The sequence below is a fragment of the Acomys russatus genome, chromosome 13 (assembly GCF_903995435.1).
Source record: "Acomys russatus chromosome 13, mAcoRus1.1, whole genome shotgun sequence".
Lineage (NCBI taxonomy): Eukaryota > Metazoa > Chordata > Mammalia > Rodentia > Muridae > Acomys > Acomys russatus.
The window spans coordinates 20,075,584-20,091,056 of NC_067149.1; the positions used below are offsets into that span (position 1 = coordinate 20,075,584).

At 50.9% G+C, this 15,473-nt stretch overlaps 1 protein-coding gene across 2 annotated transcripts in view; it reads left to right on the forward strand.

The window, feature by feature from the left end:
* Positions 1 to 15,473, forward strand: part of Slc6a6 (solute carrier family 6 member 6) — a 73,086-nt gene that overhangs the window by 32,377 nt on the left and 25,236 nt on the right. For both annotated transcript variants that reach the window (XM_051154917.1, XM_051154918.1), the window contains 3 exons: positions 7,504 to 7,743; positions 9,029 to 9,163; positions 10,185 to 10,419. In XM_051154917.1, coding sequence (XP_051010874.1) covers positions 7,504 to 7,743; positions 9,029 to 9,163; positions 10,185 to 10,419 — 610 coding nt within the window. The remainder of the gene's footprint in view (positions 1 to 7,503; positions 7,744 to 9,028; positions 9,164 to 10,184; positions 10,420 to 15,473) is intronic.

Sequence of the window (15,473 nt, forward strand, 5' to 3'; positions counted from 1 at the left end):
GGTCCTGCCTCTGTCTCCCTGAGTACTGGGATTACAGACATGTGCCACCACACCCAGCTCACCCTAGCTCTTCTGTTTCCTGTACAGAAACGTCTACCCTGCTTAGAGGGCAGAGCACATTGTTAACCCACCTCACTTGATTGCTAAACACTTCTTAGGGCCAAGCCTGGAACCTGAGCAGAACAGCATATCCTTGGCAGACAATTCTAATGGATCTCAGTCTTCCTATTCAGACATTACTAATGGATCCCAGCCCTCCTGCTCCTTGTACTGTACATGACTATTACTCTGTGGAGACTTTGCTCCAATAAACCCCTTTTGATCTGTATGATGTTCTTGCTGACAGAGGCAGGCCCCTGTGCACAGTGCTGTTTTATCTGTCCCCACAACACAGTCCCATGACTCCTGGTCCAGTCTGTCAAGTCATGTGACCCTTCACTTCCCTGTTTGTCCTTGAGTTTGGTTCCCTAATTTGTCAGCTGGCCCAGTGGCTCGCAGCTTGTTTTTAATGTTTAAAAAATTATATTTACTGAGTGTATATGGGTTTATGCATGCACCTACCACACTGCTTGTGTGAAGGTCACAGGGCCATTTGCAGGAGTCAGTTCACTCCATCATGTGGTTCTAGGGATTGTGGCGAAGCACTTTGCCCCCTGGGCCATCTCATCAGCCTATAGCTGGCTGCCTCCTCCTCCTCTTCCTCTTCCTCTTCTTCTTCTAAGAATTTATGAAATTTTATTTTGTTGGTATGAGCATTTTGTCTGCATGCATGTCTGTGTACTACAAGCCAGCCAGAGCAGGTGCTGGGTCACCTGGGATTGGAGTTACAGGGAGTGAACTGGGTGGTGCCGGTGCTGAACTAGCATCCTTGGGAAGAGCAGTAAATGCTCTTAACCACTGAGCTGTCTCCTGAGCCCCAGAGCTGGCTTCTTAAAGGCGCCAGGCCCTATTTTATTTGTGACACGTGGCTGTCACAAGTGGTTGAGACCATGAGCTTTGGAGGTTTGGACAGATCTAGGAGCCATTTCCAACTCAGGTGTGCGTCATGTGGTCATGTGACTTCACCTCTCTAGGTGGTGTCATCAGCAAGGTATGAACTAGAAGGATGCTGGGAGACCTTTGCACAGTGCTGAGGGAACGTCTCTTTCTCTTCCTTTATAATAACATCATTATTATTATTATTATTATTATTATTATTATTATTATTATTATTATTTTAACATGGATGAGTCTTTTGCCTGCATGGCTGTATGTGTGCTACATGTGTGCCTGTGGCCCACAGAGGCCAGAGGAAGGCATTAGATCCCCTGGAACTGAAGTTCACATAGTTGTGAGCCACCATGTGGTGTCTGGGAATCAAACTTGGGTGCCATTAACCATTGAGCCATCTCGACAGTCTCTGTATTTGTTTAGTTTTGTTTTGAGACAAGACTGTGCTTTGTAGTATAAGCTACTCACCATACAGCCCAAGCTAGCCTCAAAATGCTGGGCAATCCTGCTGCTTCAGCCTCCCAGCTACTGGGTTACAAGTGGGTGCCACCATGCATGGCTTACAATTTTTTAAAACGGACACCAACTGTATATATTTATGGTATATACAGCATGTATTTAATTTATTTTTATTATATATATATATATATGTGTGTGTGTGTGTATATATATATTGGAGTTTTATGGATGGTTATGAGCCACCCTGTAGGTACTGGGAACCGAACCTGTGTCCTCTGGAAGAGCAGCAAATGCTCTTAACCACTGAACCACCTCTCCAGCTCCAACATGAAGGTTTTGCATACATATATGCTATGGAATAGCTATGTCAAACCAACTGTCTTACATCCGTACAGTATAAAGAGAATAGTGAAAATCTATAATCTTCCTGACAGTTTTCAAATATTTTTCTTCTTTCTTTTTCTTTCCTTCCTTCTTTGTCTTTCTTTCTTCTTTTTTCTCAGAGACATGGTTTCTCTGTGTACCCTTGTCTTTCCTGGATTTGCTTTGTAGACCAGACTGGCCTTGAACTCACAGAGATCCACCTGCCTCTGACTCCCTGTGCGCTGGGATTAAAGGCGTGCGCCACCATCCCCTGCTATATATATATTTTTATTGTTAATTATTCATCATAGCGTGGTGTGCAGTAGAGCTCTCAAGTGTATTCCAGTGAGGGAAGTGAGGTACAGAGAGGAGGCTAACTTGCCCTTGGTCACACAGTGTCCTTATGGCCTCCTCATGGAGGCCCAAGCTCACTGGTGGCTCTGCAGTGAACACAGAAAGGACAGGAAGGAGGCTCTTCTCTGGGGGGACCAGTACCAAGGGGTCTAACCACAGGGTCACCTCTGCAAGGGGCCTTCAGGGTGCCGTGTCTCCACATGTGCAGTGGGCATGTGACCCATCTCCTGCCCCAGTTTTGAGAGCTGCTTATGGCATATAGAACACCATCTTCTCCCTGCAGAGGCTCCCTGAGAGGCAGTCCTGTCTCTCCCCAAGCTCTCTGTGAGGACATGCTGTGTGCTAGGCACTGGGGTGGGCTGGGGACAAGCACAAGAGGAAACAGACATGTGCCTGCCTCCTTGATAAGAGTTCCTGAATGCTGAAAGTGCCAACAGTAAGATTTTAATCATTTCTAGTTGGGAGGTCATTTATTAGAGCTGACCGAGGTTCTGCAGGGAGCACTGATAGCACTAGGAGCTGGAACTTGGGGGCCCCCTTGTCTTAGAGTATAGAGGCAAATGTTGGGGAGGCAGGGGCACCTTAAATCAACTTCAAAACCTGCCTGACTGGTGCATGGATGTCTGAGGGCCAGAGAGGCTAGCCAGGCCCTGGGAGGGAGGCAGGTAGGAGCCAGGTCCCTGAGGGTTCTACACCAGGCAGGCCATTTCTCTGCCCCAGCATATGCTTGGTACACTCTTCTGATCTGTACTGTGCTGTAGGAATAGGGTTCGGGTTCCATCTGTCCTGGTCCCTGTGTGTGGCCTGAGGTGCCACCTTCTTGCACTTCTGTTTCTGTTATGGGGGCCACGTAAGAAGTCTCTGTAGGCTATGGAACCAAGCAGCTTGTGTGGCATGTGCCAGGCCTTCCGTTCAAACCTTAGAACTACATAAGCCTGGTATAAATGGTGCTGGCCTATCATTCCAGTAGTGCAAAGGGACAGGTGGGGCCAGGAGAGTCAGATGTTCAAGACCATCCCCTTCTACTAGTGAGTTCAAGGCCAGCCTGGGATACATGAGATCCTTCCTGTCTTCCCCCTCTGCACACCTCCCTTCCTGCCCCACCCCCAACCCCCAAAGGAGACTGTTCTGAAATAGTTTTAGCCCAGGTACTAAAAAAAAGTCTGATGTTTTTAAACTGGCCAGAGGGTACAAAAGTATATCTGGCCAATGTCACTGGCACTAGGGTCAAGCCGGCTGTGTATGTGGCAATACTTGTCTGGTGATCTCCAAGCAAGCTAGCGTTCAGGCACAGCTGCATCTGGCTGCCACCCCTGGAAAAAGGACAGTGCTTTCAGCTGTACAGGGAGGGACACTTTGTCCTGGAGCCTGTAACTCTGTGCATTCTAATCACCTGTAGCTGTGGTAACCACGAGGAAGCTCCTAGAATGAGAATTAAGCTCCTTCACCATTGCGGAACAACCGCCAAGCCCTGAGCCAAGAGAAACAGCTCCTGCTTTGCAGAAGAAGCAGGCTGCAGGCAGGTGGTGTGAAGGGACTAGCTGCTCTGTGCTATGGCCACTTGCTCACCATGGGGGGTGTGGCCTGGCCTAACTGGGAGTCTATAGAATCCTAACAGGTGGACCCCAGGGAGGGTGGCATGAGAAGTCAGGCTGGGCCAGCAGAGGGCTGGCAGAGGCAGAGAAAGCCTCAGGGTCATTACAGTGACCTGGATTCGGAGCCGGCTGGGCCTTGTTCATCTTTCACTGAGTGGGATGAAGGCCTTGTCCACCCTGGGCTTGGTAATAATGACACCAGCTGCTATTTTAGGAAGTGCTTGCTACGCGCCACATTCTGTTCTGAGTCAGTCTGTGCACCCCTCATTTCTCTCTCTGTACCCCATGACAGGCACTACTGTTCTACTACAGATGAGAACACTGAAGAGCAGAGAGGCCGAGTATCTTGCCTAAGGTCATTTAAGCCTTTTTAAGTGGCTCTCAGTCCCTCTGTCAAGGTTCATCAGGTTCCTTACAGGGACCAAGGTGCTACCACAAGGCCTGGAGCATCCGGGCGTAGGGAATGAGAGAAGCTACAGCATTCCCATGGGGCAGATGTCCCACATGAGGGGATGGGGCCTAAGGGTTTGTAAGGGTCTGGCTTGGGACCCGGCAGGGCCAAGGGGGCAGGTGGGCTTTGTGTTTCCCTCTAGCAATGAATCAAGAGCTGGGGTTGATTATGGATGTGATTTTTTTTTTTTTTAAGCTGCCCTCAGCTGCTGCATGAGAGTAGACTGGGGGCAGTAGAGCAGCAAGGAGACCTATGAGGAGGCTGCTGTAAATGCCTGTGCTAGGGGCTGCTGGCTGGGAAGAGAAGGTTGCCATGGTGACAGGGACGTGGGGGTGGATGCCAAGAATGTGCGGAGCAGATCTGAAGGTCTTGCCGGAATGGTATACTGCAGGGAGGGCTGCTGGTCAGGGGCTTGGAATGAGAATGCACGAAGGAAAAAAGGGCAGGGTGCCTGTGTCTCTGCAGGACCGTCTCTGGACCCAGGGAAGGTCGAGGCTTGGGTGATGCCCTCCCTAGGCAGTAGCCCTGTGATTTGCAGCCAACCTGAGGGTTGGAGGGGATGCTAAGGCTGGATCACTGGGTCCTAAGTTCTCCAAAGGCAAATGGGCTTGGACCACACTCCCACAGGTAGGAGGGCACGTGAGTGACCACAGTGCCAGGCATGGGACAGGCACTCCACAGCTTCACTCAGACCCCAGCCATGATGGTTCAGTCTCAGGCAGTGTGAGGGCAGATGGAGTCCTGAGACTACCCAGGGATAGAGTCCTTATGTGGCAGCTCAGAGTTTAGAGACAGGGGTCTTTGGGAACCCTCTATACGTGGGTTCTCTGAGCACAGGCTTGTTAGTGGGTCTGGGGGCCCAGAGTGCAGAACCAGGGCTGTCAGAACAACAGGCCGCAGGGCATCAGAGCCTGGCTCCTAATAGGACTAGCCTTGGCCAATAGCTGCCTGCGAGGCAAGGAGACCCTTGTCCTGCTCCCAGCCCTCCTGAGTGCTGGAGACTCTTGCATCTCCCTCCTCCTCCTCTTCCTCCTCCTCCTTCCCCTCCTCCCTCCTCCTCCTCCTCTTCAGGTTAAAAGCTAGGCTGACCTTGTGAAGTCTACCCTGCCCCAAGGACTGAGACGTGTCCAAAGGGTGGATCAGCCCGTCTCAGTTGGAGGCTCTAGGTCACTCTTGTTCGGACCCTTCCCTGGGAGGGAGTGGAGTCCCACATCCTCCAATTATGCGCCCACCACAGGCCACAATGCACTGTCCAGATAACCATCGGGGGGCTGCTGACCTGCTGCAGGAACAATGCTGGCTGCCTGAGCTGTTTTCACAGTGGCCACATGCCTGCTGAGCCATGAGGCCCCGGGGGAGCCGCAGAGAAAGGCTGTGCGGATGCTCCCCCAGACAGAGGAAGGGCTCCGGGGGCTGCCCAGTGGCTCCAGGAAGCCTTTTTTAGTCTGCTCACTGCCAGATAGTGAAACAATTGGGGTCCCCCACCCCAAGCCAGCCAGTGAGAGGAAGCAGGGTTATTGAGCTCCTGGGCCTCTGCTCCTTGCTGAGCTGCCCCCCCCCCATCTCCGCCCCTCCAGGAGGGGGACCTGGCATGTCACTTTCTCTGGCAGTCACTCTGAACATTGGTGCAAAGCCTCACCTTTCCTGATACCCTACTGTGTGCCAGGCTTCAGAGCTATAAACAGGACAGGCCCTTATCTCCAGAAGTCTATGGTCTGGTTGTGGAGAAGACAGCCATCTGGGAAGCGTATGCATGGCCAATGCAGTTGCTGTTCAGGTTGAGTTGGCTGTGGGAAAGCCAGATTGCAGTCAAGCAGGTGACGGTGTTTTCCCAGAGGACATGAGCTGGGAACAGTGTGCCCTGCATCTATCTACTCCAGTGGGTGTTCAGATGAGGAACACAGACCCTGTGTGCTCTGACCTTCCAGTTTTCTAAGAAAACTTCAAATTTTCCTTTTTTTTTCTCTCTGAAATCTGATACTTTAGTGCCAGCTGCCCACTTGGATCATGAAGACAAGCAAGATGTCTCCTAGGCTGTGTGGCTACCCTCGCTGTCACTCATTCTATTCTGCAGAGAGTGAAACTGAGGCTCAGAGAAGAGTAGGAAGGGTGGCTAGCTCTGGGTGTCCCCAGCTCAGCCCTGTTCGGCAGCCCTCTGCCATGCTGTGTATGAACCCTTGCACACAGGGCCTGGCTTGACAGGGGCCTCTAGCTGTGCTTGGTTACCCTTCTGTGTGTTCTTTTGATGGCGTGGGTGGATGGTGACCACCACAGAGACACAAGGAGGTGCTAGAAGAAGGTGATGAACATCAGCGGCTGCAAACACTGGCCACCTCCCACACATATACCCAGGGTGGAGTCCAAGCAGGAGTGGCTCAAGGATGACCCTGAACTGTGCCAGGGTCTTAGGAATCCTCCTTATATGCAAGCCTAACTGGAGCCAGAGAGCAAGACCCCTGCTTGCTAGGGAGGGTGGGTTTAGCCTGGAGTCAGAACGGCTGAAGGATGGGTACCAAGTAGCAAGGCCTAGTTCACAGTCTGTGGGATGAGACCTAGGCATTCCTTGCACAATGCTCCGTGCCCACTCTGCCCCTCCATCATGTCCTCAGCTGCCACACTCATCCTTGTGTAGTTCTGCATAAGAAAGCCTTCATTTTTTTCCTGCTACAAACATATTCTGTACCTGCTCATTTTCTATGCCCTTGGTGGCATCTATTTTCCCAGTGTTGTGTCTTACGTAGCCAACACCATCCTGCTATTTCCTTTCTTCACCTGGGAGCGGGCCCCGCACTAGGCTCCACACTGAGATGTAACTGAGCTGCAAGTTGCTGTTTTCAGACAGAGCTCAAATTAGAAAAGTGTGTCTTAGTGTGGAGAGCTGCAACAGGTGGGTGCTCTCTCTCTCTCTCTCTCTCTCTCTCTCTCTCTCTCTCTCTCTCTCTCTCTCTCTCTCTCTCTCTCCCTCTCTCTCCCTTTCCTCCCTCTCCCTCCATTTGGAAGGTGCCTACAACTGTCCAGGGTATACAGGCTGAATAAAATTTGGTGTCTGTGGACAACAATCTTGGGCCATCTGTGCTTCTGGTTAGCTGGCACCGCCTGACAAGTGGAGCCTGTTGCTTCTAGAGATTGCAAGTGTTTCAGGCCCGAGTTTTGAGATCCTTGGCATCTAGGTGGCTTCTGTAATGGAGAACTGATGGGGTGGCAAGCTTCTGCTGCAGCCTGGGGAGGTAGGAACTGGTCCTAACTCACTGGGGTAGGTCTCATCATCCGCATTGGTTTTGCCTCCCGTAGAAAACGAGGAAATGGCCACCAAGGAGAAGCTGCAGTGTCTGAAAGACTTCCACAAAGACATCCTAAAGCCTTCTCCAGGGAAGAGCCCAGGCACACGGCCTGAGGATGAGGCTGAGGGGAAGCCCCCTCAGAGGGAGAAGTGGTCCAGCAAGATCGACTTTGTGCTGTCTGTGGCCGGAGGCTTCGTGGGTTTGGGCAACGTCTGGCGTTTCCCGTACCTCTGCTACAAGAATGGTGGAGGTGAGTCTGGGTCAAATTGAGTGCTGGGGACAGTGTGAGAGGTGTTTTGTTTTGTTTTGTTCTCCCCTATTCAGCATCCTTCCCCAGGCCAGGTGTACCCTGCCACAACTGCACCTTAGGACACAGAGTCAGCATGCCTGAGAACAGGGTGGTGTTGTGTTAGCCTCTGGGGGCTCATGCCCCCTCAATCTCAGACATTCACACTTTCTGTTCCTATATTCTGCCATCTCTGAGCCCCTCCCAGCCTTCCCCCTTTAGCATCTTTGATACTGACTTTGCTTTTTAAACTCAGCCTATGTATTTCCAAAAGCTAGTTCTGTCCCTTTCTGTAAATGACAAAGCCAGTATCATTTCCCATTAATGCCAAGGGGGAGGGGGCAGAGGGCATCCATGAAGGTGTTCTAGCTGTGGTGGGCTGAGTTGGTGGGCTTGGGTTTGGATTTTTGTGTTGCGTCTCCTCCTGCTGAGGTCTCTGAGAGAGCACTCTCAGGTGAGAAGGTTAGGTAGCACCGGCCTAGAGACATTCTTGCTGGTACAGAGGGGAACCAGAGAAGAATATAAGTGACAACCACCTGTCACATGACTGTGAAGGTGGGCGCGCTGCATGCCGCCGTGGTAAGAGAGCCGCTTTTGGGGGACCCTCTCTTAGCACCTGGTTTCTTGACCTCTCATAGGTATCAGACCCCCTGGGAACTCTGATGAGTGTTTTAGACGCTCCCCAGAACAAAGCAGATAGCCTAAACCCAAGGTGCCCACAATTTCACAGGGTTTGTGGACCCGCTGAAGCCATTAGTGTACACAGGTAGGACCAACCCCCGCCCCCTCCAAATGTCTTGTTCTCCTTCTCCTCCTGGCACCTACCACCAGCTGGAGATGCCTCCCTCCTGCCTCCCGCCCCACCCGCCTCTGGACTTTCCTGGCTGCCAACCCAGGCTGGCCTGTGGCAGATGGGTGATGAAGCTTCAGCAGGAGGTAGTGCCATAACCTGGGTCTAGCTGACCAAGCAACCTTTATTGGGAAGGCTATGGGGAAGAAGACAGGCAGGTGGCAGGCATGAGCGCTGCTAATGTGGTGGTTTGAAGAACCTGGTAGATTTGCAGATTTGTGGGTGGCTAGGCAGGCCTTGGAGAATCCATCCTCACAGTATCCGGAGTTTGGTCTCTGTGCTTTCTATCCCTCGCTCCTCTGATATTTTGGGTTGAGAGGGCTTAGGAGTGAGCACCTTACCAGCCATCCGGTGACAGTCACAGCCTTCCTTACCTTCTCCCTTCTGCTCGCTTGGCAGGTGCATTCCTCATACCGTATTTTATTTTCCTGTTTGGGAGCGGCCTGCCTGTGTTTTTCCTGGAGGTCATCATAGGCCAGTACACCTCAGAAGGGGGCATCACCTGCTGGGAGAAGATCTGCCCATTGTTCTCTGGTGAGTATGCGCCTGGTGTCACCTGGGTCTGTGTGCATTGGGTCTGCCAGATTTTTAGTGAGGTTTTATGCTATCTTCTGCACTTAATCAGGTTTCCTCAAATGCTGGGCAGCAACAAGTTGTCATGTCACTGTCACCAAGAAGCAGGAAGAAGGGGGAGGTACAGCAGGTCCCTGTCTGTTCAGAAAGTTCCCTTGGGGCCACCTCTTTGAATTTTTTTTTTTTTTTTTTTTTAAGATGAATGAGCTGGCAGTTGTCTCAAAATCCAGGAGCCTGGAGAACTGCTGGGTTCAGGCCTTCTTGCCTCTCCTTGGGGTGGTTTTAGGGAGGGTTTTATTTTACATGCATTGGTGTTTTGCTTGATTATATATCTGTGTGAGGGTGTCAGAATCCCTGGAGCTGGAGTTACAGACAGTTGTGAGCTGCCATGTTGGGTGCTGGGCATTGAACCCAGGTCCTCTGGAAGAGCAGCCATTGCTCTTAACTGGTAAGCCATCTCTCCAGTCCTTAAAGGAAGTTTTTGAGCCTCAGTTTCTTCATCTAGCAAACAAGAGTTACTGCAAAAACAGAATGACAGAAGTTCTAGCCATCCATGTTTCTATTCCTCCATCCATACTTTTATCCATCTACCATCCATCTCTCTATTCATCTACCCATCTTTCCAGATTTCTATCCATCCTTGTTTCTGTTGATCTGTATTTCTACCCATCTACTATCTGTCTATATATTTCTACCCACCCATTTTCCATCCATCCATCCATCCATCCATCATCTGTGTTTCTACCCATGCATCCAACCATCCAACTGCACAGTCACTGTCCTGTCCCCTCTTCTTTCCTTCATCCTGTGAGTGGTCCAGCTGCCGTTTCTCTGACCACTTGTTCATGAGTCCTTCACTCTATGGCTGTTTTCTGCTTACTATTGAGAAGTCCCTTTTGGCCCAAAGACTGGCCACACCAGTGCCTCCCGGCTGAATGTGCCTCCTTTTGACCTGTGTCCACTTTGCTTTCCCCGCCCACAGGCATTGGCTACGCGTCCATCGTCATCGTGTCCCTCCTGAATGTGTACTACATTGTCATCCTGGCCTGGGCCACATACTACCTATTCCACTCCTTCCAGAGGGAGCTTCCCTGGGCACACTGCAACCACAGCTGGAACACACCGCACTGCATGGAGGACACCCTGCGTAGGAACGAGAGTCACGTCATCTCCCTTAGCGCCTCCAACTTCACCTCACCTGTCATCGAGTTCTGGGAGTAAGGCCACATCATGGAAGGGAGGAGTGGCACGGGCATGTTTAGAGGGGACAGTTTCTTCATCTTGATTGTGAGAAACCCTGTCTCTGGAGGGAAGGAGGACACACAGCTGGAGATAGCTCCATGCCTTTGTTCTATACAAGCTAGAAGTGAATCCCAATTTACCATTTAATAGGTATTTGGTTGTTTGTTTAGTTTTGTTTGTTTTTTGCTTTGCTTTGTTTTGTTTTGTTTTTAGGTAAGTTCACCCTACTGCTCTTTTGAGCCTTGGTTTGTTTTTTGTTTTGTTTTTTTTTTAACTCTCATATGAGGAAAATGTATCATTCTTATTCTATGGGACTCCTGTGGGGGAATTTTCTGCAAATACAGGTGTACAAGTGTTTGCAAATTACAGTTGTCTTAATATATTTTGGGGAAAACATTCTTTGTCACACAGAGAAAAAAATGAACTTATGTAGTTATTCGAATGAAAAGGTGAGTTGATAGCAAAACTATGTGTCAGTTAGTGCTTACTGTGTAACAACCATCCCCAAACATGATGGTTTTAACCAAAGCACTATTTGTTGAGTTCAGGACTACTTGGTGACAGTCTGGGCTGTACTCAGTTTGGTAAGTCTGTGCTTGGGCCCCTTCGTGTGTCTTGTGACTAACTTTTCTGTGGAGTGTCTGTCCTCACAATGGAAGGGAGTGTAAGGAGTGACTGGCTTATGTGATCTCGTCACTCAGCCTTTTCCCCTTTGGCTTGTTATAAGTAGCTCAGGAGCAACAGATGGGCAAGCCCAGCATGTGAGCAGCACGTAGATAGTTTCCTTGTGTTAGTGGCGTTTGGGGAACTCTCATAAGCGGGAGCTCCGGGATATCCTAACAGTTCGTGGAAACTGATTAGATTAGAAACCTCTGTGCCCATGTGCTCTTAACTGAGGGTGCCTCAGTGAGGGGCAGCCTTTCACTTCCGGAAGTGACTGGGAGGAGACCTCATGTGCAGCCAAGAGCCAGGGCAGAGGAAGGCCCGTCCCAGACTACCACGAGATGAGACTATGTCTCCTTGGTGGGCACTGGCTGCTCTTGAGGTGTTGCCCTACTTCAAGGAAGTCCACCTAGGGACCATCAGGAAGGGGCTGCGCTGTGATTCCGCCAACTGTTCTCACCTGCAGGAAATGATCTTACCTGTGTGGCCTGGACATGCCTGGACCTTTTGTGCTACACTCACAGGCAGGGCCCCTGGCGTGGGGGAATTTCGGTTTCCTGGTGTGTATGTTTTCCAGTAGCAAACAAAAGGAGTGTTACAAGCATGTTCCCCACCCTTGAGATAGCTTGAGTTTTTGAACAAAGGAATGTTGGCATTTCATTCTTTTTTTTTCCTCCCTGATGGGGCCCAAGGCTTGCTGGCCTTTCTGTACTCTTCTCAGCATCGCTTAGACATTGGGGCTGGCCCCTCCCAGGCCTCTGGCACTTGGACAGCTTCTGAGGTATCTGCCAAACCTCATTACCTTCTGGGTTTGAACCTCCATTCTGCTGCTTCTGTCCTGGATAGATGTGGTCTCTTCTTGGGCCTCAGTGTCCTGTACCTGGGACGGTCACAGTACTGTCCTAGGAACTGTACAACAGCGCTAGCCAGATGGATCCCTGCATGTTCCCTCACTTCAGGGTCCTGTTCATGTTGTGTCCTCATTGTAATTAAGCGTCCTTGCTGGAGTGTTTAGGACCTCAGATGTCCACAGGTTCTTATGGCAAGGGAGTCAGTCACATTCGTTCTGCCTCTGCCTGGCAACCCATCACTGTGGCATGACAGACCTCTTCTCAATGCCCTTGTCTTCTTCTCAGACACCCCCAGCCCGAGTCCATTACTGTACCCCTGTGTTCTAGAAGCCTCACGTGAAGCATTTGGCTTTTGTTTCTCATCGGGAAAAGCATAGAGAAGGATTCACTTTAGGAAACCGCCTGGCTTCACAGGCTTTCTTGCAGGCTCTTCCATTGGCGTTCATGGATATACTCTGACCAGCGACTGCTCGTTTCCGCTCTCACTGGCCTGACTCAGGCTCTTGACCTGACTTCAAATTCTAGAAGAACCTGAGTCTGAGGCCCACTGAGCAGAGCTACGAAGCCGCTGAGGCGAGGATCCAGTCAGCTTTCTGCTGAGCCTGGGTGCTCAGAGGTCGGTGAGTGGAGCAGGAGCAGCAGCAGCAAGTCTGTAGGGCTTCCTGCTTCTGAGAGCCTCTCCTTGTGTTGGGTTTGAGACAGCAGAAATGAAGTGAAAGGGTGGGAGCTATTCCGATGCAGAGGCTGCTGCTGCTCCTCCCCCTCCTCCTCTTCCTCCTTCTCCTTGTCCTCCTCCTCCTCGCTTATTTTATTTTAGGAGGGCTGGAGTATGCACATCCTGACACTTTTACATGCGTTCTAGAGACTGAACTCAGCTCGTTAAATTTAGAGACAGGCGCTTCTTTCTAATCAGCCCACTTGCTAGCTCCTGAGATTTCTTAAGTAGGGAAGAGAGCAAGGCACTGTGGGAAACTCTCTCACATATCTTGTGTAGTTCCCTGGTTCTCCATCATGCATACAGAATCCAGGCACCCTCCCTCTGCACACCACACCACTTGATGTTTCCAGTAAAGGACACTCGTCGGCTTCTCACTCCATCTCTGCCTTATCCTTGAAACTCTTGTCCGTGCTTGGTTCAGAGCCTTCCTCTGTTTTTCCCCTTCACTGGACCCTGTCAGAGAGGAGTGTGCGAGTACAGCAGCAATGCTCCCTGAGCTGGCCCAGGTCCAGGCAGTCTTCCCTTTTTTTTCTTTGCCTGTACCAGATCTGGAGGTCTGGGAGCTACAGGTAACGGGCTTGGTGGGAGTTGAGCCTTCTCCCAGTTTCTTTCTTTCTTTCAGATTTATTTATTTATTATGTTTACAGTGTTCTGCCTGCATGTACACCTTCAGGCCAGAAGAGGGCACCAGATCTCATTACAGATGGTTGGGAGCCACCCTGTGGTTGCTGGGAATTGAACTCAGGACCTCAAGAAGAGCAGACAGTGCTCTTAACCTCTGAGATATCTCTCCAGGCCCCTTCCCCCCAGTTTCTAATCGCTGGATGGCTTTAAGCCATCCTGCTGTCCCTTCCTCCTGCTGGTTACCAAGGAGGCAAGAGGACCTCAGAGGGGCACTCCCTTCCCCCGTGTGGCCAAAGTGTAGCTCCCATGCATCTCAGCCCTCTCTGATAGCAGGGCAGTTGGAATGCCAAGCTTGAGTCTCCTGCTCTCTGTGAGCAAGAGTTAGTTTAGCCCCCACACTCACATCTGCTCTCTGGCCTTAAGGAACCTGGACAAGTTTGCATTTAGGGTTCTGGGGACTCAGCATGGATACAGGTCTGATCTTAGTGAACCTCTGGTCTGTGGTCTGTGTTTCACCTCCCACCTCCATGATACAAGGAAAATCTTGGAGCTGAGTCCGTGATCACAGATCATGTGGTGCACTTCCTGTGTGTGTGCGCGCACGTGCATGCGCATCTGTGTTTCTTCAGTCTTTGATCAGGCATGGACTCCTGTATCTGTCTGACCCTGCCACATTTACCCTGTCTATAAAGCCAGGCACCTTCTCAGCCTCAGTGGCTCAGATTCCCATGAGAAGCCTCTAGGCCCCAGAGACTGACATTTTACGTTGGCACTAGGGTATGTTTAGTGGCTGAACGGCGGGGCCACAGAGCTTCTGTCCCTATGGCCTCATCTCACTGGTCCTCACCCTCTGAGGTCACCTCTGTCCCCAAACCTCCTGCTTCCCCCACAGGCCTTGGAGGACAGTCAGGGCCAGGTCTGGCCAAAAGCCCTTCAGCAGGCTGGAGCCAGGCCTTCCTCCAAGGCTCCTGCAGAGCCCCCTGGGAGCCCAGCATGGATCATTAGATTCTATTAGAATCAAAGAAATGAGTCATATTTGCAAACAAGCCATGCTCAGCCAATCTTCCTCCGTAGCTGTCAGAAGGAGGAGGTAGTGCGGGAAGGGCTGTGTGGGGGCCCCATGCTCCGGCAGGCGGCCCTTTTATAATTGTTGCCTCTGCCAGTCTCCTGGGGACTGCTGCGGCCAATAAACGGCTGGCCTGCAGTCAAAAGGAAACGATTTGGCCCACTCTGAGGACGAATTTACATCTCCAAGTGCTGACTGGACGGCAGCAGGGCAGCCGGCTGCAAACACACGTCCAGGCCAGCCACTCTTTTTTAGTTTCCATCCTGGCAAGATGTGGCCTTTTTCTTGGAAGAAAAAAAAAAAATCTGCAGCTTACCTCTAGAAGAGACTGGGAAGCCCAATGCTGGGAGCCCCGGCCTGAGACACAGTGATGTGCCCTACAGTGGCATCAGAAAAAAATGAAATCAACCCCAGGCTTGATTACTGCCTAGGGTCAATGGGAGGCTGAGCCTCAGTTTCCTCACCTACCAAATGGCTGTAATGAATTCTCCCACCTATTGTCAGGTGAGCCACTTTATGTGCTAGGTGCTGTGGTGGAGACAGACACATGTCCTGAGTGCTCAGAGCTAACTTGATACTAGACAGACACATTAACCGATCAGAAAGTAAGATCGTAGTGGGAAAGTGCTGACAGCAGACCCAGTGCTGGGGAAGGGGAGGGCTGGGGGTGTCCAGGAATAAGAGCTGCCCTTGGGAAAAGTGCATTGGCACGGAGCCCTGGAAAGAGACTGTCTGTAAATGGTAGAACTGTGTCCTTGAGGAAACAGCTAACTCAACAGGTCAGGGACCATATACACCAACCGCCAAGGAAGAAGTCAAGGGGCAGGTGAGGGAGGGAAGTAAAGTGGACAGCTATATACCCCCCGAACTCTGGCTTCCTGTTTCTTTGCTATCCTAGTCTTTTTGTTAGGTAAACCTCACAGTCTTAAAAGCATCTAGATTTCAGTGGAAGGTGACAGGGACAGGTTAGGAATGAAGAAGGTTGTACCCGTGGGAGGATGTGGAGCCAAGGAGGCGTGTGAACTGGCATCAAAGATACTGTGGCTCCCTCTGACAAGTGTGAAGGAAAATATAGCAGGGAGGCTGGGAAGAAGTTACAGTTGTGGC